General features: G+C 27.1%; 3 protein-coding genes across 4 annotated transcripts; 1 reads left to right on the forward strand and 2 right to left on the reverse strand.

Annotated features, from left to right (window-relative positions):
- Positions 1-2,381: 2,381 nt before the first annotated feature.
- Positions 2,382-3,368, reverse strand: LOC149884119 (uncharacterized). The gene is made up of 4 exons (XM_090098387.1): positions 3,259-3,368; positions 3,066-3,161; positions 2,829-2,928; positions 2,382-2,626 (listed from the first exon to the last, which is right to left on the reverse strand). Exons 2-4 carry the CDS (start codon positions 3,159-3,161, stop codon positions 2,442-2,444), a joined length of 381 nt encoding a protein of 126 aa, XP_089954513.1. The 5' UTR covers positions 3,259-3,368; the 3' UTR covers positions 2,382-2,441.
- Positions 3,369-10,449: 7,081 nt separating this feature from the next.
- On the reverse strand, positions 10,450-13,852 carry LOC149884120 (cytochrome c oxidase assembly factor 1 homolog). 2 transcript variants are annotated; one of them, XR_016455831.1, is made up of 4 exons: positions 13,723-13,852; positions 13,310-13,461; positions 10,799-11,148; positions 10,450-10,747 (listed from the first exon to the last, which is right to left on the reverse strand). XR_016455831.1 is itself a non-coding variant. In XM_090098388.1 (3 exons), the coding sequence occupies exons 1-3, from the start codon at positions 13,811-13,813 to the stop codon at positions 10,987-10,989; spliced, it is 405 nt and encodes a 134-aa protein (XP_089954514.1). In that variant the 5' UTR covers positions 13,814-13,852; the 3' UTR covers positions 10,450-10,986. The 2 variants fall into 2 exon arrangements, 1 of the variants encoding a protein (XP_089954514.1); XM_090098388.1 differs by having other exon boundaries at positions 10,450-11,148.
- A 2,643-nt stretch (positions 13,853-16,495) lies between these two features.
- Positions 16,496-18,594, forward strand: LOC145186131 (uncharacterized). Its single transcript, XM_080062218.2, has 4 exons — positions 16,496-16,737; positions 17,344-17,443; positions 17,559-17,693; positions 17,948-18,594. Exons 1-4 carry the CDS (start codon positions 16,606-16,608, stop codon positions 18,118-18,120), a joined length of 540 nt encoding a protein of 179 aa, XP_079918344.2. The 5' UTR covers positions 16,496-16,605; the 3' UTR covers positions 18,121-18,594.
- Positions 18,595-20,856: the final 2,262 nt, after the last annotated feature.

A 20,856-nucleotide genomic window follows, 5' to 3' on the forward strand; every position in this document is an offset into this window, starting at 1 on the left:
GCTAATTTTTACCTGTTAAAAATTCGACATTTCAAACATTTTTTACACGAAACAGAAAGCATTTAGGAATATATAAAAAAAAAAAAAGAGCAAGAGTTATTTAAGAATGTAAGTATCAACCTATTTATAAAAGAAAAAAAAAGTGTGAATAAACGCGAATATTTCATTTTTAACTACATGAAAAATAACTCCTTGAAATAAAAAAACATGAAAAGTCGAAGTTTTGATTTTACTGATGTTATTTTTTCCTTGTTTATTAACAGTGTGCAGGAGAATTGGACGTCTCAGTTAATCGTCAATTTACCACCAACACCATCTAAAAAGAAACGGCGACAACGTTTTTCATCCCATCTCTTCGAAACCAATATCATTATCAGTAATTTGGACTTGTTAGGTTTATAAAGTTGGCTTTCAAACTTCCATAGAACTTTTCTGAAAATTATTAAAGCAGAAGGTATGTGAGATATCGGAATTTTTATGGAATGTTATAACAAATTGTACAATTTTTTAAAATTCGTTTTATTTCAGTTGACTGATATAAACGTTTGTTATTGTGAAATATTCGTTATTGTGAAGATGTTTGCAGTTAGAACTGAGCAAGAACAACACAATCTTGTTCATTGTTTGGGGAAAAGGTTGTTTTGTTCTTCCTCAGTTTTAACTGCAATCGTTCTTAATATAATGTTCTACTAATGTGCAGTTAGCACTCTTTTATTAATTATGTTAATAAGATTACTAATAATATTTTCAAGTTTCACCATTTCCAACTTTAGATACAATCCAAGCATTCTAAATAGTTTTAATTCTCTGTGACAACAGTAAAAAAAAAAAAATCCCATACCCTAATGTAACATTCTTTCTTTGATTAGAACAAAAAAAATTTTGTTGCACTATTAAAACTAATTTTGATTTTTCGAAATTTGAATAATCAAAAATAATTTTAATAGTGCAACAAAAATTTGATTATTCGATTATTCAAAGTTTTTTTTTTCTTTAAAGTAACTTTATTGTCATAATTTGGCAATTAAACATATGAAGCGCAATTTTTTTGCCAATTTTTCATTATATGTACCAAATTTATTAACTTACTTAAAAATATTTTTTTTAAAAAAAAATTCCGCTCTTTACTTTCATTTCATTTATTATTGTGAGGGAAGATAATTAAGTTAAAAACAACGAGTTGGAAAAGATGAAGACTCATCAACCTGCCATGTAAATAAGTAAAAATTAAGCGTTTTAATTAAGCGTAATGCGTAAAAATTATTAACGTAATGAATAAAAAAGTGCTAACCATTACACCCAAATAGATCGTATATTGAGAATTATTGTATTATAGAATTTACTGAGGACGGAAAACGCAACCTTAAGTCTTTAACAAATAACCTTGCTCTTTCAAACCAACTAGTTCCCAGACTCTCAACCTCAACCCCAACTCCCATAGCCCTTTCACATAACCACAAAACCATATCTCTTCAACCCATCTATAACCTTCAACAAACCAATAAAAACACTTATATAAAAAACTGCGCTCACATTAACAAATTAGATCTCTTTTAGTTGGCTGATAACCTCTTATTTTTTCATGGTTAAAAAAAGTGGAAAAACTGTGTTTGCTGTGCTCTTCAGAGTGCACTTTATATTGCACTTACATAGTAATGTAAGTGTAATGTAAAGTGTATGCTGAAATTATATGCATAAACTCTTAGTTAGAAATTCAAAAATTCTATAGAATCTATATATGAAATTAGTAATATAGTTTTGGATACTTTTTTTGGAATTTTTACGTGTAGTGTTACTTGACTTAGTTATTTTACTTGTTTAGAAATTTTGATTATCTCAAATAGTTCGAAATATGAAAGTCACCTGAACAAATGTCAACCTGGTTGGCATAGTATCTTAGTTGATTATCAATATATAAAATGAAAAATTGTTTCTTTTTTTTAAACGATTAAACGTTCTCTTCCAATGGTATATTTGAATAACTTTAAAAAAATTTTAATTTTTTTAAAAAAGATAAACTTCATTGATTCAATAAATACTTAAGTAGCTGCATTTTTCAAAAACTTTTTTAAAAAAGTTATTTTGCATTTGCAATAACTATAACCTTTGTTTAAATTGACAGTATTGAAGATGAAGCATTTTAAGCACTTTTAAAAGAAAGTTTTGCTTCTTATTTCTTTAAATACCGTTTATTCATTCTTTTAATTATTGTTTCTTTATTATTTTAAATATTGTTTTTTTTTTACCTTTTTATAGATTGTTTCTTCATTATTTTAAATATCTCTTTTTTTGTTATTTTAAATATCTTTTTTTGTTATTTTAAATATCGTTTTTTTGTTATTTTTTTTAATGGCCTGTTTTTTAAAAGAATAAAATGATGATAGAAAAAAACAACTTTTTTATTACTAGTTTTCATAATTTAGTTTGCATAATAATAAATTTTATCCTTGAAGAATTCTTCCGATGATGTGTTGACCAATTTTAATGAGACCGAAAATTCCACCATTTAAAGCGTTAGCAACACCCTCTGGATCATTAGCAACAAAATCGTGGATAAACTGTCCAACTAATGGTACTCTTTGCAATAAACCAAGATTTATTAAGAACTCCAATTTTTTCTGGAGAGCTAAAATTAAAAAGTATAAGAATTATCAGATTGATATATGTAAACAGTTTATTGAGAGAGATTGATTATAAGGAATGTAATCTTTTAGAAGATTTTTTTTAATGAGTATTTTAAGTGTTAACATCATAAAAATGCAGGTCGTCGAACATTTTTTAAACTTAATTGTGAACTTAACAGAAAACAGTTGTATTTAAAAAAATACCATTTCTTAAGAACTCTTTGGTAGCCTCATCAACATCATTTGCGTCATTACTAACATCACTTGAGATTTCATCATCAAGGCCTTTATAAGCAAGGCATACCTAGAAAAAAGGTTAACAAACATATTTACAAATATTTAATTGAGCATTTACTGACAGCGTTTATTTATTTATTAATTTTTTTATTCATAAACGACCAAAGTAATTTTGTAACTCAAATGAAGAAAGTACTTTCTTACCGCTTCGCTAAAAAGCAATTCACAGTCATCTGTGATAGGTGCAGATGATGAGTAGCACACCAGCAAGATAAATGCAAGAACAACAAAAATCTTCATCTTTACATAAACAAGAAAAAAAATTTTGAAAAATCAGTAAGCTCAATTATTGACAATTAAAATTTTTTTTAGTTCACTTGAAATTAACTCTACTTACTTTGAAGTTATTTGTTAAACCTCGATAAAATGAATCCAAGTGAACCTCATCGTTCTTCTTCCCTTTTTATACAAAAAGAGAGCAATCAAAGCTGGACAGACTGTTCAAACAAAATCTTCTTTTTGATTTGCTCATTATAAGTTATTGTAATGGTTGATGCAAATACGATTTAAATAAATACAGTTGTAAATCATCTTGAATCTAGTCTTTTTAAAAATGCAGATACAAAAATATTTATGGAAATTGAGCAGTTTCTTTAAAGCATGCTCATACCCATTCTATTTATTGCAACTGTAATGTTATTTGATAAGAGCTTTTAAAACCGATACAGTTTAGTCTATTTTTCACGCTTATTTAAATTTGCAGTGCAAATTAAAAAGGGTGTATCGATTTTATCAGTGGGATTTAACAATTTCGAGGCTATTGTATAAATACATGACTTTTTAAAATGAATAAAGTGTTGATGCATTTTTTATAAAAATTGAATTTTTTAAATTAAAAAACCGAAAGTTTTTTTTTTTGGATATTTAAAAGAAAGTTACTACAACTTGTTGTAACTTCTTGTTCTGAATTTAAGAAAAAAAAGAAGAAGAAAAAAAAAAAAGAAAGTAACAAAAGTTAGAACATTCTTGAAAACAATAAAGTTTTGTAAAGTTTATAAAATTTATAAAGTTCATAAAACTTGTATTAATATATTTTTTTGTCAACTTAAATTTTAAGATATGAAATATTTTTTAACATGAATTTTAGTCTAAGAGTGAGTCACACACTATGAGGTCTATTTTTAGTGGGCTTCAAATTTCAGTTTATTTGAGTTTGTTGACCTATTAAAAATCAATTTGCTTTGCACTCACAAAATGAATTATAAAAGAGCATCAACAAAGAACACGGCTTTGAATAAAATAATAAATGAAGTGGAAGAAAAATAGAAAAGTATGTGTTATTTAGCCACAGTATACTGTTGGCTCCATAGCAACGTCATTGCAACGCAATTTTCACTATTAAATTACTAGCTCACGCTTAAAGTCTCAAAAATGCTTTTTATAGACCTTAAAAAAGAACCAAAAAAGAACTCAAAGTAGAGGATTTAAATTTAACTGTTGTTGCAACTGTTAACAATACATTTTTAATTTTCTTTTTTTTTTGCGTTTTTCTTAAATACTTTTGTCTCACGAAATTACTAATTTTAAAACCTAATACTTTTAGTTAAGAACAAAATGATGAGTTAATGTTTAAAGGATGTTTTGATTATTAATTGACCTAGGAAATCAGAATTACGAATAACTTTTTTGTCACCTTTTTTGTCATTTTTTTAATATTACTAAAAATCAAATTTTTTATTTTAAAGCAATAAAAAATGCTTTTAAAATGTTTTATGCTGCATCCACAAAAAATATTTTTGGATCATAACATTTACCTATCTTTTTACGAATGTAATTTGAAATTCTCAAAGACATTAACAAACTGGAAATATTTTGTTTAAAATTTACACAATTTTGGGTAAATTTTATAGAATAAGTCGAAACAGTTACAGGCAGAAATTGGGCAATCGAAGTTTTCTTGTCAAAAAAATAATAAACATAATAATTTCAACTCATTTCAGGTCTTTTTGATTATGTATTGGTTATTTTTAAGAAAAATGCCTAAACTTTATGATTAGAGTGGTAAAATATTACATAACGCAGAAATATTTGCTCTCATTGCATTTTGAATCTCAAGTAAATCAATCAATTGATTTGAAAATAAAAGTTGCTGGCACAAAAATTTGCACATCAGCTCATCATCAATTTATATGTGTATAACTTTTATCCTCTAAAAGTGGTAATAGTAATGCAACGACGCACAGTGACTCAGGATGATCAAAAAACGGAAAAAAATCAATATAATTTGGTAAAAATTGCAAATAAACATGTTATATGTAAAAATAGTAGTTTTTTGGGTCAAAGAATTCAAACTTGTTAACAAAATTATTTTTTACGCGCACCTTTGACACGTACATTCCGTGCATACACGCTCAAGCGCGCGTAAGGTTTGGCTGCACGTGTAAAAAATAATTTTAATTAAAGCTTTAGAATTTTCAAGCCAATACACAACATCTTGGTACATTGCTCTACTTGATATTTGCATGTTTCTGCCAGAGTTACTATCATTTATTTCAGCTGCTACTATTGGTATTGTTATACCATGTAAATAAACACAGCTTTAGCAATATTAGTGGTAACAACTGAAATCAGAGGAAAAAAATCTTTTTAGGATAGTATTTAACATTTTCCACTAAAGCATTGTATTATCGGATATATATATGTGTGTCCAAGGGCCAAGTTTTTAATCATTTAATATTGCTTATCGCTGAGATCAGTATTTCATTTTTAAGAGCTTGCTTTGCACTCATGTTTAAGGGAGATGTTTTATCCAAAGTGTATTTAACTTTTTTTGAATTTTCTGTAAAAGATTTGACTTCCTTTAAAAAATGTATTTCCTGCAGAGACTAAAAATAGAGCAATGATGTTTAACACCTAGTTCTTTTATTTTTTTTTCTCTTTTGCTTTGCTCTCCATGGACCACCCATTATTCATGGGGTTTTCCAGAACCAAAGCGGCTTCTTTAATTGGTCATAAGATTTTCTTGAAGCCATTGGTATTCTTTTTCTATAAATGAATTGTAGTTTCTAGCACATTGTTTTAGTTTTTTCTTTACTTTTGAAATAAATGCAGCTAAAGTAGCCTTTACTTTATTTTTGTTCTCTTTGCTAATTTCTTCAGTTTTATTTGATTTCGTTAAGTAAATCCTTCCATAATCGTAGTTTATCCACTCCTAATTCACGTATATTCGGCATAAAATCTAATCTTTTCGTTGTTGTTTTTAAAATCATTAATATATATATCAGAAACATTTTTGAGTACTTTATATAATTTTCGCTTTACACTGTTTAACATTTTATGCTATTATTTCTTTGACAATTATCACATTAAATTTCCTATAATGTTTAAGTAAATAATGTTACTTGTATATTACAGGAAATACTGAAGTCGTTAAGTAAAGCTGTTACAAATATGAACTACTTATCGAATAATAAATCATTATTCAAAATTAACAATAAACATTTTAACAAACTTTTAAGTGGCATATGATGAGAAAACTATGTTTCTTGAAACTATATTTGATATATCAAAACAAGTTATACAATAATATATCTCCTTAGAACTCGGCGGGAACATTTTTTAGCTGATATTTAAAACATATAGGTATGCATATATTCTATATCATTTTAAAAAATTCTTCAAATTTGAACAAAAAAAAATCAGATTGCAATTTTCTTTTTCAACTTATTTGAAATATGTAAAGCTAAAAGATATCTTAAAAGTAAATATAGACTTTTGTTTAGATTAAAGTCTCCATTTTTATTAAATAAAAATCTCTCGTTTTTCAGATTTCTTTGAAAGTAATGTTAAAATTTTTAACTTCTTTTAACCATAAAATATTATTATTAAATTAATTTTATTATTAAAAAAAGGGCACTATATTTACAAAAAAGTTTTGAGGGGTTAATTGGCATTTTTTTGTTGCTTTGAGTCACTCTGCGACGTCTGAAAGTTAATCATTGTTTTTATGGGCGTAACTTTTACGTAGACATGTAACTTATGTTAGCGCTTAATCTTTATTTTTACTTTTGCACGTGAAACATTATTATAACAATTTTTTTAAACAAAGAATTAGAATCTATTTGTTGATAAATTAACAATTTATTTGCCTACTTTCTTAGTTAATCGTCCAAACTTTGTGTTTTAAAGTTGAATGCTGCCAGGGAAACTTTTTGTTTTAGAGTTGAATGCTGCCAGGGAAACGTTTTATTGGACAAGAATTTTAATGTTGGGAAGGCTCTAAACACTGTTGTAACTGTGTAGAGATATTTTATAGAAAAGAAAAAAGAAGAATATACTCAATTATGTTTAATAGATTCAACTTGATAAGAATTAAATTTTGGTGATTGGGTCATTGAGTTTTTAATGTATCGTCAATGTTAAACCGTGCAAAGTGTCCAAAATCAAAATCCAATCTTTGAAAAATGCTACGAGTTTTGTGAAGTGAAAATGAAATCGATGTTCTTGAATACTTTTTGGAAGGAATTCCACTTGCAATTATCAAGACGAAAGAAGTATTTTTTTGAAGAACGAAGAATTATCATTATTTGCTTTTTCTTAAAGAAAGTTTAATGTTTTTGGGACTAAAACAGCAACTTTGCTTGATTTAAAGAACAGCTGTCTGTAGAATAGCAATTTTGGACTCCAAATCATTAACATTCAAAACTGTTTGTAGCTTTGTGAAAAACTGGATTCCGTAATATATAACCTTCCTGGTGCGTAATGCTTACCTTTGCGACTAAACTTAGAAACAGTTCTTTTTGTTTGCTCAGAATAATACAATGTCACAAAATCTAAGAAAATACAGCTGTTTAAATTAACTTCGTGTTTTTTTTTGTTTTTTTTTTTGTCAAAAAAAAACAAAAAACATTTTAACAATTACTCTTTCCATATAAAAAGTGATAACTAAAAAAAATGCGGCTTTGAAAGAAAATTATTCCCTCAAATTAATTAATAAATTTTTTTCTTTTCTTTACTCACTACATAAATTTTTTCCAATAACATTCATGCGAGTATTATTGAATCGGCCCCGTGTAATTTACCCTTAAAAAATTTCAATTAGACATTTCAATTGGACGGACTTTAAATGATTTTTCATTTAAATTCCGTTTTTTTTTTGTGTAGAAATCTGTGTGGAAATTTACATGAAAAATCATTTAAAGTCCTCAAAATTTTCATTTTGAGGACTTTAAATGATTTTTCATGTAAACTTCTACACAGACTACCACATACTGTTAGAGCTGTTGCTTTTTGTTTATCACTTCGCTCAAACCTTTTACTTACACCTTCTTTTGATATATGACTTATTTTTAAACGCTTAATATATACACGGTTAGATGCATTTCAATTTTCAGGCTGCTTGGCGTTGCGAGTCTCAATCTTTATGGTCAAATATGACATTCAAAATGTTATTTGTGGTCATTACTTTTGGCATCCAACCACTTCCAGGGGTTCTTTCGTGGCCAGATTTGTTCTCAAAACGTCCAACTATCCTATAATTTAATCTATTGTACAAGTAATACTTGCATATTCGCTCTCTTAGACATACTTATTTATTGTTCATTTTATTAAATAGTTTAAAATAAAAAATACGTGTAATCTAAAATAAGAGAAATATATAATCTAAAATAAAAAGCCCGTTTAAACAAAAAGGCAAGCATGTTTTAATAAGAAGACGTTGAAAAAATTGATATATTACAAACTAAGAATATGTCCTCAAAGTAAGGCGCATTTTTAGCTCACCCGATATATTTAAGTCAGAAAATATTCTTATTGTATAGGGTGAAATTTATCAAACTATAGTTGTTTCCTAACAGTACAAAATTAAGGAAAACGACAAAAACCTCTACTATTTTTTACTGAATAACTTTATAAAATTTTTGTCATTTACTTTTAGTGAAAATATATTTTAGCACTTTTTTTTTCGAAATTAATGGACTAGCCATTTCGTAGAACATTTTACAATGCAATTTCTATCAAGGAAAAAAAAATACAAATTTGTTTATTGGTTGAGATCGGGTAAAATATGGAATAGAATTTATTTTACGTAATATATTAATATTGCTTAGAGAAAAAAAAAAGTGAGCAAATTTTCTGAGATCCTGCATTTTTCGCTTAAAAAGTCAAACATTAACATTGAACGCAAGTAATATAATGTAAAGAAGGCAAAAAATATTAATTTTTTTCTTTAGTCTTTTTATTCTTTTAAAACTTTGGTTGATTGAAAAATTGTTTCTGACAACTTCTCTTCATAAACTTTTCTTAAAGACAGCTTTTAGCTCCTCTGCCTTTTGGTATAAAATTATTTCGGGTTAAAGCTAGCTTCTCACCTTGAGTTTGAGAGATTTATCATTAAGATTAGTTAGAAAAGAAATTCGAATTTTCAGCCCAGTTATTTAAACTTCTATTATTCTATTAGGAGATAATTCCCTACCTTTGATAGAAGAAGTGTTAATGCAAACAGAAAGGATAGCCGTTTCTTTTGTTAAAGCAGAAAAAGATTTTAATCAGTTTCTATATTCGAAGAGTTTTTAAAATTTATGCTTCGAATTACTTTTATCAAAAAACTAACAATCGCAAGACTTCAGTGTCTTATTTTCGTAGAAAATCTTTGGGTTGTTAAAGGAAATATGTGATACTATCGGGTGTGTTTTTATAAGAAAAAAAATTATTCGACTTTCGATTGCATTTTTTCTCGAAATCTTGCAGGTGCAATATAGCCGAGTATTTCTGAATTTTCTGTTTCAGAGCTCTTGCGCCTCTTCAGAATATGTTCTAATAGATAATTTAGAACAATATACCACTATAAATGTAACTCTTAAATTTTGGTTGTTTTTTTCCATCAAACTTTTCTGTTATTTTTCTCCTTTTGATATGCGAGATGTAAAGACCTTAAAAATTGAGAACTGGATGGATTTGGATCAGCCTAAATAATCTGGTTCTAACTTTTCTACATTAACAGAACTAATGAAGTTTGAAATAGTGATTGCTTGTTAACTACAGGGTATTCATAAGTTGTCTTATTAAGCTTATGTCTAAACGAATGTCATCAACAACCCGAAAAGTAGGTGTAAATATGAGGCAAAAAGGAATATTAAAGCTGCAAAACGATCAATGATTGTTGCCATGAAAACTTGCTTCAAATCTCGATTTTCAACTATTTAATGTTGGCACATCAGGAAATTCCAGAATTTCTTCACTAATTACATCCAAATGATATAGGAAGTGGTTTAAGATGAGCATCTAGAGAGACTTTCTCGTTATCAGATCTTATAAAAAAAACCTTTCTGCCCTAATTCTTTTTACAATTCGAACTTTTTTATTGAATTAATAAAGTTATGGTCTACTAATGTTAGAAATTAATTACAAAATATTGTTAAAAACTTTTAAAATTCCCAACGAAATGGATTTAAATTTCGCGAAAGTTTAAGATTCTATAAACTAATAAAATTATACTAAAAAACCAGACGAATAAAATAAGAAATAAAAAAAGGGGTTTTGGCCACCTTTTCTGCTTTACGGTGCGACGGAACGAATAAGGTTCTATATACATAGAGAACATAGATTATTCACAAAGGAAAATTAGAAAATAAATTATTTATACAGCTGACATGCAGTTTTCTTGATTAAATTTAAAATTGTTAAAAAAATTAAAGATTAAAGAGCAAATAACACTATTTATAGTACGCTAAATATATGGTTCTAGAGCAGCGTCGCCCAAAGTAATATTCTCTATTCTCATCCATCTCTTTTAATCAGTAGACTTTTTTTTTTTCACATTCAACTTTCAATACAAAAAAAAATAATCGCAAAATAATAAACAAAAATACTTTGTTTAAATATGCAGGCTAGTAAATTGTTTAAATATGCAGGCTAGTAAATTGTTTAAATATGCAGGCTAGTAAATTGTTTAACGAGTTTTGTTGCCTTTTAGCAAAATGCTCAATTTTTTCTTAATGCACAAATCCAGTTATTGGCTTTGTCTGTGCAAACAAAAAGAAAAAAAAAATAACAGCAGAATTCGATTTTTAAAATGAAACTTTCCTTGATTCATTCATTTTCTTTAACTCCTTTACCAAATAAATTTTTAACGGGAGCTTTGATCTTCTAAAGGAATTTTTACATTAAAGAACTTCTTGTTGACTTCAAGAACAAGTGAATCTATCTGCCATGTAGTTTCTGTGAATTCCTTTGAGCATTCTGTATGCAATAATCCCCTGTATTTGCTACCACGTACTGGAATCGTTAACTAAAAGTAGACCAAATAAAAAACAGAAAGAATTTTGAAAAACTTTGAATAAAATGGTTTTAACTAAAAAAAATACAATATATACTAAACAAAATACATATGTTTTATATATAAATGTTATGTATGTATGTATGTATGTATGTATGTATGTATGTATGTATGTATGTATGTATGTATGTATGTATGTATGTATGTATGTATGTATGTATGTATGTATGTATGTATGTATGTATGTATGTATGTATGTATGTTGTATGTATGTATGTATGTATGTATGTATGTATGTATGTATGTATGTATGTATGTATGTATGTATGTATGTATGTATGTATGTATGTGTATTAGCAGTATACATTAGTTTTGTAGTTTTCTTTGCTTTAATTTCAAAAATTAAGTTTAAATATATTAGTCATAATTAAAATAGTTTCCATTATTATTGATGATCATTTGCCATCTTGTAGATAAGTCTTGGATACCATCCCTGTAGAATGATATTGCTTTGGACTTCAACATCTTACTAGCTTATAAACAATTGGTCTCTAAGAGTATGCTCAAGTGTTTCTCATCTCCAATAACTAAATTCTATAAAAGATCTTTTTTCTTAAACTTTGCTAAGTATGAAATGCAATGGTTCAATTGTTGAACCATGTTTCTTTTGCTCAAATCATACAGAACCCATTTTCCACTTTCTTTGAGCTAATTCTATTGTTGTTTGATGTAGATTTTCATCAAGTAACTCTAAAAAAATCTTTACCATAGAAACTATTTTGTATGAAAATTGTGAATAAAAATGAAGATTTCTCTCAAACCCTGTTACTTTCTTGCATTTAGACTAAACTAATCTATCACAAATCATGAATATTTTAAGAGAGTAGATAAGCTTCATCACCCAAAGTACAATGAATTTAATTCTCTTAGGAGGTTCCTTGTCATGAAACAAAACTGTTAATTTCGAATAGCTTTTTATAACCATCCCTTGGTTGGTTGTATTATATGCTCACTTATCAATTTCAAAATCAGTAGCAGACAAAATGTAATAAACCAGGTCCATATGTAACAGCAGACAAAGCTACTTGAAATCCTGCTCCTGCAATCTCAAAAAATTGTCTGCAAGCAAGCAAGCCAAAAAAGATGATGGCCAAGCATTTGCTCCAAAAGTACACATACTCCAATTTTGTTTCCTGTGCTTGAAGATGTCATATCTAAGCTACAACAGTTTGGTCTATGCTCTATTATTCATGACTTATACAATCAAAAACTGCTTTAGACTTCAACTTAGCCATGGATAATGATGATTTTTTATTATTTTTAGCAGGTTATGCTCTACTGTAACCAACATCAGATGTTCTCTACAGCATAACTAACAGTTCTATTATTATAAGCTTGAATTTCTATTTACTAGCACTGGTCTACTTTATTTATGTACTTAGATTTCTTTAGTATCTGATGATACAATGATGCAGGGATATTTCAGCATTTTTTTTTAGTGATCTTTTCTTTGTAGAGCAAAACAATAATAATTAAGGAAACAAATAGACAAAATTATGCAGCTTAATCAAATATGACATACCAAAGTAATACCATGCAATTGAAAAATATCACATTGGTAGGTACTTTTAAGTCTATTACCAATACAATATACACATAAAACAAAAAATATTGATATAAATGTACCTGTACATATATAAATCCTGATATCAATCCTGTACATCTACAATTTTTTAATTTATGAGCATACTACATTAATGGATGATTTAAAAATGTCAAATTTATTCCATATTACCTAACATTTTTAGTTATTACAAAACTCTTGGCTCTTAACAGGTTTTAAACATTCATCTTAAGTTTTAATAAAAAGTGAAAAACCGGATTATCCAATGAGGTTACAATAAATTGCCAAATAATACATTATACCGTAGGAATGGTCAAAATGATATTTATTTGTATAAACCTTTTCTTTTTTAAACTTTTTTGTTTAAATGATTTTTACTCCTTAGGGAACAACTTATAGTAGTAGGAGGAGGAAGAGTTTGTTGTCATTAATTTCTTATATACATATCAACACACATACATATGCATATTGCATCATATCTTTCTCTATTCTAGTTAGTGATGAATTAAAGCTTAAGTTAAACAAACCTCTCAATTCTTTTAAACTAACCTTTACTTTTGTGTTTGTAATTGAATTATCTTTACTTGAAAGATCAACAAACAAAGTTTTTATAGGATGTCCTAGTGCATTGCTCAGCCTTTCATCTTTTCTTAAAGCCTTGATACATTTTTCATAATAGTCTCCATTTAAAGCAACTCTTTCTGAAAATATAATAGTCATGTTTAATAGCTTAAGTCTACATGGGATCCAAAAATACAGAAAGAAAAAAGAAAAGAAAAAAAAATGAAAAGAATTTCAAAATTGAAAAGAAGTAAATATAGAAATGTAAAAAATGTAGTGTTTTAGTTTTTGTCTTAAACTCCACATTTTAATTATTTCATAACTTCTTCATGCATCTCAAATTATAAATATTAAATAATTCTGAACTTAAAAATTTTTATGTATGAATTTTTTTAATAAACCTTGCATTTTGTAGTACATGTATGTACATCCAACAGCTGTTACCACTGTGGTAAAAGCAGCTGTATATTGTAATGTTAATAACTTAACCATGGAATATTTGTAAACTAAAATATTTATAACAATATATAAGTACAGTAACTACAATTGGGCAAAAAATATTTATATTTTGTATTAAATAATGATAACAAATATAAGTATATTTCACAGTTAATACAAAACTTCATTTATAAAACTGTGTAAGTCACATTAAAAATGAGCAAAGAATGAAATAGTTGGTTTTTTGATCTTTTTAGATGTCTATAGAATATAGAAAAAAAAAATCGTTAAAATTTCAGTTAGGGATCACCTTTCATTGCCAAAGTGACTTATCACAGTTTTCTTTTAAAGATTTCTTTTAAAAAGATAATGCAGAATTTGATGTAAATTAAATTTTTAAAAGAGCTATTTTTTTTTATTTGATTAGTCAACTGCAGAATTTGCATAGGACTACACTGCATTAATGCTATCAGAAATAGTCAGCAACATTATTTGTCTTATTTCCAAAATCTAAATGTTGCAAAATTTTTAATATCAGAAATAACAAAAGAAAAATTTTAAAAAATTTTTGATCTTGTTAATATAAAACCTTAGAGCTAAATGTATCTAAACAGCGATTTATACTTGTCTGATTTTTCTCAATACCATGAACACTCAAAAAGTACCTAAGTACAATTAATAAGCATCATTTTCTAATGAATTTTACGTAAGCTGTAACCGAGTTACCGGTTACAGCTGGTTTTAACCAGGTACTCAGGTAACCCGAGATTCCGGTATTTGATTCCAAAATTTTTATATTCGGATAGGAACCTGGTACCCGATGAATTACAAAAAAAAGTTATGATAAAAAAAGATTGCAAGACAAAAAACGATAATAAAGTTGATGACAATTACACTAAAAAAATGCATAACGAAAGACAACATATGCGTGATACAGTATGTTCAGTTTGATTTGAAGATTTGAAATAATGTTTATTTTAGAAACTTTAAACATATTTTTTTAGGTTCATCTTCTCCCTCAGCAATCATGCTAGATTATTCTTGTTAACAAAACCATAATAACGGTGCTTAAATCTAATGCACTTTAAGTTTTTTTACAGTGAGATCAGCTGTAAAAAACACAGTAATTAGCAAATAGTTAGTGGCCAGAGTGGGCAATCTTGGATATCTTTTTGGAAGGTTCCCTTCACCTACTATGTGTAAAAGGATTCTGTCTGGTATTTACCTCCAAAATATATTACATAAAAGAAAATAAAACTAATTATGGTAGTTAAAATTTTTTGCTTAGCGGGATAGCATACAACTTTTTGTGGCTGGGTTGTAGAACATACAGCGCTATGTAATTTTCAATTTAAGTATAAGTGTATGATTTGCCTTTTTTTTTATTCTCCACACCTCTTTTGATAATTCGACTACTAGTATTTTTAAATGCTGCTAGACCGTCTTCTAAATAAAAATGAAAATTAATCTTATCAAATGTTGTGGTGGTAAAAAAGGAAAGTGCCAACAAGTTCACAATCCTCTGCGCCGTTGAAAGCACCCATGGTTAAAAAACAGATAGAAGTTCCATTTATTTCAATTCTGTTAAAAACTTCGTTGTTATTCATTTTTTTCTTACTTACTCTATTTATTTGGTTTTTTATTTTTGGACTGGCTTTTATTTATGACAAAGTTGTAGTACTTCTTAGTAGATTATTGTATACATCTTAAGATGAGCTGTGCATGTTAAATATTTTTCCAGCTTGAATTTTTTTCTGACATATAGTCATTAAGCTTTGTCTGGAGGTTACTTTTGATATTCCAAAACTTGACCTTCTTAACCAGATCCAACAAGTCATTTTCAAAAGCAGCCACTTCCTTAACTTGCTTCGAACATTTCTCCATATTGGTTCAGAAAGTTTTAGAGCTTGCCCGTTCTTTATTATTCAATTGTTTGTTGTAATAGAAAATTGATTTTCATCTCATTCCTCTTAGTAATTGTGATGTATAGTTTTAATTGTGATGTATAGTTTTATCAGATGGTATTGGAATACTTTTGATCGAGCATCTAAAGTTTCTCCTTTTTTTTTTTTTCACGGTTTAAATAGATTGATCAACTGGTGTAGCAAAGTTGCTATTTCGAGTTGTATTATTTCAAGTTGTATTATTTTGAAATTGTCATGCTCTAGTAAAAGTTCTCAATATTCGGTGTGTGTGTGTGTGTGTGTGTGTGTGTGTGTGTGTGTGTGTGTGTGTGTGTGTGTGTGTGTATACACACATATGCACAGAATATTGAGAACTTTTTGTCTTTAACTTATATATATATATATATATATATATATATATATATATATATATATATATATATATATATATATATATATATATATATATATATAAGTTAAAGAAAACAAGCAGTTTTTTTAAATTTTTTAATCAGCCAGCAAGTCTTAAAAATTAATTTACGAAACTTGTTTAACAAATCTGAAATGTAAAAAGAAGAGAAAAATATATTAATTGATGCAAAAATTTACTTCGTCATAAACAAAATCTAACCGTTCATGAACAATTGAAGACCACAAAAGAAAAAAACAATCATATTTTAAAAATTTGTTAGTTATCACCTCTGTTTAAGTAAAAAAAAAATGGTCCAAAAGAAAACTTTGAAAGAAAAACCCACAAACAATCGACCGAACTTTATACGCATATCTTAAAACCTAACCGAACGAGTTTCTATTCTTTATCAGATCTTGCGCGATTCTGAATAGTTTTAAATAAAACACCTTTTATTGAAATACGCAGTTCGACTAAAACTAGAGAGAAGGACAGATTTTCTGTTACATACATATCTGCTATCTTTCAAAATAATGACTGTTCTAAAGTTTGGTAGCAGGTTTACAAAACAGAGGCTTCTTCTTTATGTAGCAATCAGTGCTTCTTTTGGATTTATTGCTATTTCAAATGGTACAACTTCATGGTTTATAAAAGATTGGTTGAAGGTGAGTCAGAATAACCTTCAAATTTTTTTAATATTGTTTTGTTACAAAAGCGTTTAAGAAGGATACAAGTATTTATCTATCTGTGTAAAAATCGTGTATCTGTATGTCTGTATGTTTTGTGCTCCATTTTGAAAAATATACACTGTATAAGCATTAAAGAAAGCTATAAAGATTTGGTTGTAAAAAATTGTAACTATTTAAATTATTTTAATTTAGGTAAGCACTCAATTATTTAGTTATACTATAATATGTATTTAATTAGTATTCCCATGACTTTAAAAACCTATTTTGATACTATAACATGTTGTTTTTAATTATATACTCTAGAAAAAAATTAATTGAATGACAGATTTCATTTTTTGTATACCACATTTGCCAGCTTATAAAATGACCTTCTATTAGTTGGTCTCCTATTTTGAACTGAAATGAGTAGTTTAATTTTTTATAACTTATGTATAAGTCAAGGTGTATTTTCTATAGATTTATATTTTTATCTTATGTTCTTTAGGAATTCTTACTTTAATTTTTTGCATTTTTTCATAATTAACAAGATTTTTTGAGGGGTTCATCCATAATATTTTAACTCCTTCTGTTACCATAATACAGGACGATGTGTTTGGTGATGAGTACAATGGTCTCTGGAAGATATGTTATGATAGACCTAACAGAGGATTTGAATCATCTTGTTTTGAGCGGGTTGGAGATGGTGTGTGAAAGATTTCAAACCAAATTTAAAGTTTTTATTTTTTTTGAGAATTTTTGTTTATTTTATAGTTAATGCAAAGTGTTTCATAAGCTTTTAATAATTTTTTTTTTTTAAGCTTTTCTAAATGTTGTTCGCACGTTGTTGTGCTTATCATTTTTGTGTTATGGAGTTATACTTGGCTATGTTATTGCAATGCAGTTCAGATCAGATTTGACATTCAATCCAGTTGGCATTATATTAATAACTGCAGGTAAAAAATATTGCTTTAACACATATTACTTCAATCTTATGTGATTTATTTTATGTATTTACTTGTATTTGTGTATGTCTGTGATATATACATACATACATATATATACATGTATGTATGTATGTATGTATGTATGTATGTATGTATGTATGTATGTATGTATGTATGTATGTATGTATGTATGTATGTATGTATACACACACACACTATAATTACTGTATATGTATATTTAGTAATTATGTATATTTCCCTAGCTCTGCTTGCTCTAAGTGGTTTAATATTATTCCTTGCTTCTAATGACATTCCAAGAGTGCATTGGTTGTTTATCAACAAATATGGATATTCCTTTGGTGTTGGTTGGGCAGGTATGGCAATTGCTATGGTTACTGGAATTGTTTGTATTTCCTTGCCTAAAGTGCAGTATTAATTTGTAATGAGGCAAAACCAAGATTTTTTTCTGTTAAAGACAAAAGCAAAATGTTTAAAGATGGTTTGTTTTTTAAATGTATTTTTTTTTAAAAGCACATTTATAAAATTTCTAGTGTATTACGTGAATGTATTTTTAGTAAAGACAGTGAGAGCAACTTATTTGACTTTTTTTTAAAGCAAATTACTTTTGTCTTCTTGTTTTTGATTTCTTTATGTAGGGGATTCATATATATATATAAATATTTTTTTTTAATGTTAAATAATCGTGATTGAAGAAATTTAAAGTTTGATATTAATTTGGGTAAAAGTTTTTAATTCATTGTGTAATCTATTTATATTCTTTATAAATGTGAAAAATGTCTTGTATAATATTTATTATATATTTACGGTGATTTTTTCTTACAGCTGTTGTTTTTAAGTAAATGCTTTTCTAAAATCGTTTAAGTTTTTGATTAAAAATAAATTCACTACAGTTACTATGTTATAAATTTTATTGTAAATTAAAAGAGAAAAATATTTAACTGTAGAAAATATTCCTGACTAAATTGATCTAAATTGTGAATCTCTTCAGAAAAACCTTATCAATACAAATTTATATTTAAAATATGTATCATTAGAAATTTCGTTATAAATTGTGAATCTCTTCAGAGAAACATAAATAGGAATTTCTATTTAAAATGCGTATGATTAGAAATTTCGTTATAAATTCCTTTTAAAAAAAAGAAGTTATTACAAAAAAAGGGGTAATTTTTAAAATTTATAGAATTGTTATAAGATGTTCACTTAGACTTCTGAACAGGATGTCACTTTTTTTTTTTTTAATGATAAATCAACCAACAAAGCGTCGTTAAAATTCTAATCAAAAGCTCAAAGTTAGCTGGTGATGTATTTGGATTTTTGTTTAGAGCGCTGAGTTTTATTTCAGGATCTTTAGAGTAACTTCTGTTAACGCGTTCCTATGTTAATATGCTTTTGGTTATGCATATTTTGTTAAATTTGATGTTTAACACTTATTCGTTATATTAGTATAACAAAGCGGTCTTATCTCTAAGATTATCCAGCTTTTTACCTAGAATGAGGTATTCTTCCGTCTTGTAAGTTTTTACTAATTTATTCTAATTGAATACAAGAGCATGTTGTTCAGAATAGATTTGATGTAAGCTTTGGACACAAAAAGACAATAGCGATTTACATTTTTAATTCGAATTGAAACCTCTTTATTTTGGTGTTGTTGTAAACACTGCGGAGAACAGTAAATTTACCACTAACATTTACAAAATCATTTTGACTATGAATATCTGTTTCAATTTATTTTTATATTAAGTTAACATTTATTGTTTATGTTCACTAAGAAACTATTCCTGTTTATTTCGGTGAAACAGTAAAATGAAATTTTCTTAAAGTAAACAAAATACCATTTTGAAACAAGAGTTTGATTTCAGTCAATTTTAGCAAAAACTTAAGGACGTTTTTGCCCTAATTTTTTTGCTTGCAATTTATCTTTAGATTTTGCTAAATATTTTGGACGTGTTAAGAAACTTATTCGTTTAGGCTTTGAAAACGACGACAGTTTTCATGATTTAAAATGGGAACTAAACTTAACACTTATGAATTGAGAGGATTGGTGTTTAAGAACCTATAACTTTTATTAAGATATTTATTGCAATTAACTGAATAACTTAAAGAAAGAAGAAATTAGTAATAACAAATGAACATATCTCTTGAAATCTAATTACGATTCAACTGAAAGAAAATGTAAAATTTATAAAGAAAAGTTTGACCTCATTTTAGTATGCTCATGTAATTTTTAACCTTTACTTAAATAAACGGTCTGCTCATTTACTAAACCATTGTTTTGCATTCATCATAAAAATTCTTCGTCTCAATGTTTTTACTAGTTTTTTGGCCGAAAGGGGTCAAATTAAAGTTTTTCACAAACTCGAGATATTCACATTCTCTCAGTCTTAAATTAACTTAAAAAGAAGAAGAAAAAAGTTAGTGGTGTTTTTCAAGGTTTTTCTGTGCAGAAAAGTTCTTATAATGCAAAATTTATATTTAAAATATAAGTTTTACAATACACGGATTTTTCTGTACTAAACTATATCGTTCAATTAATTTTAATATTACATATAAAAGCAACAACTAAAGAGCTGATTTACTAAGCTAGCGGAGCGACTTGATATAGAATTGAAATTAAAAAATGAAATTTGAAAAACGTGTTTTAAAAACTTTAAAGCAACCTCTTGTGTTCTTCTTCAAGAAAATATATTTACAAATCATTTTTAACATACCAGCAGTAGATAAAAATATTTCACCAATAATTTAAAAGAAAGTAAAAATAAACAATCATAAATACTGAGTATTCTGACTCACTTCACTTACGAACCGATTACTAATTATTGTATGCTTCACATCAAGGGAATCTTCGTGAAATTTAGAAGAGGAAAATCATCCGGCTACGACGAATCACCTACACCTATAACAAAACGAAAAATGTGATTAAAATTTTTAAAATAGTCAACTTTGATATGTCAGTTTTTAGCTTGACCAAATAAAAACAAAAAATGCTCCATGCAGCAAAATCTTATGAAGATTCTTCTGATCGCAAAATGAATCGTAAATGTAAGTCTTTATTACACTTACTATGATAAAACATTAGTTTTTAATTAAGTATAAATACAAATAGTTTATTATTTTTATTTATACTTAATTAAAAACTAATGAATAAATAACT

The sequence above is a fragment of the Hydra viridissima genome, unplaced genomic scaffold (assembly GCF_058129835.1).
Source record: "Hydra viridissima isolate aposymbiotic clone 2 unplaced genomic scaffold, HvirCarnegie_v1 scaffold_9, whole genome shotgun sequence".
NCBI classification, from domain to species: Eukaryota; Metazoa; Cnidaria; class Hydrozoa; order Anthoathecata; family Hydridae; genus Hydra; species Hydra viridissima.

Excerpts from the sequence above, each read along its gene's own strand:
- LOC149884119 (XM_090098387.1), bottom strand. The coding sequence starts at position 3,161 with ATGAAGATTTTTGTTGTTCTTGCATTTATCTTGCTGGTGTGCTACTCA. Across the intron at positions 2,929-3,065 it reads AATTGCTTTTTAGCGAAGCG|GTATGCCTTGCTTATAAAGG; the intron begins GTAAGAAAGTAC and ends CCTTTTTTCTAG. Across the intron at positions 2,627-2,828 it reads CAAAGAGTTCTTAAGAAATG|CTCTCCAGAAAAAATTGGAG; the intron begins GTATTTTTTTAA and ends TTTTAATTTTAG.
- LOC149884120 (XM_090098388.1), bottom strand. The coding sequence starts at position 13,813 with ATGGTTAAGTTATTAACATTACAATATACAGCTGCTTTTACCACAGTG. Across the intron at positions 13,462-13,722 it reads CATGTACTACAAAATGCAAG|AAAGAGTTGCTTTAAATGGA; the intron begins GTTTATTAAAAA and ends TTATATTTTCAG. Across the intron at positions 11,149-13,309 it reads TTACAAACACAAAAGTAAAG|TTAACGATTCCAGTACGTGG; the intron begins GTTAGTTTAAAA and ends GTCTACTTTTAG.
- LOC145186131 (XM_080062218.2), top strand. The coding sequence starts at position 16,606 with ATGACTGTTCTAAAGTTTGGTAGCAGGTTTACAAAACAGAGGCTTCTT. Across the intron at positions 16,738-17,343 it reads TTATAAAAGATTGGTTGAAG|GACGATGTGTTTGGTGATGA; the intron begins GTGAGTCAGAAT and ends ACCATAATACAG. Across the intron at positions 17,444-17,558 it reads TTTTGAGCGGGTTGGAGATG|CTTTTCTAAATGTTGTTCGC; the intron begins GTGTGTGAAAGA and ends TTTTTTTTTAAG.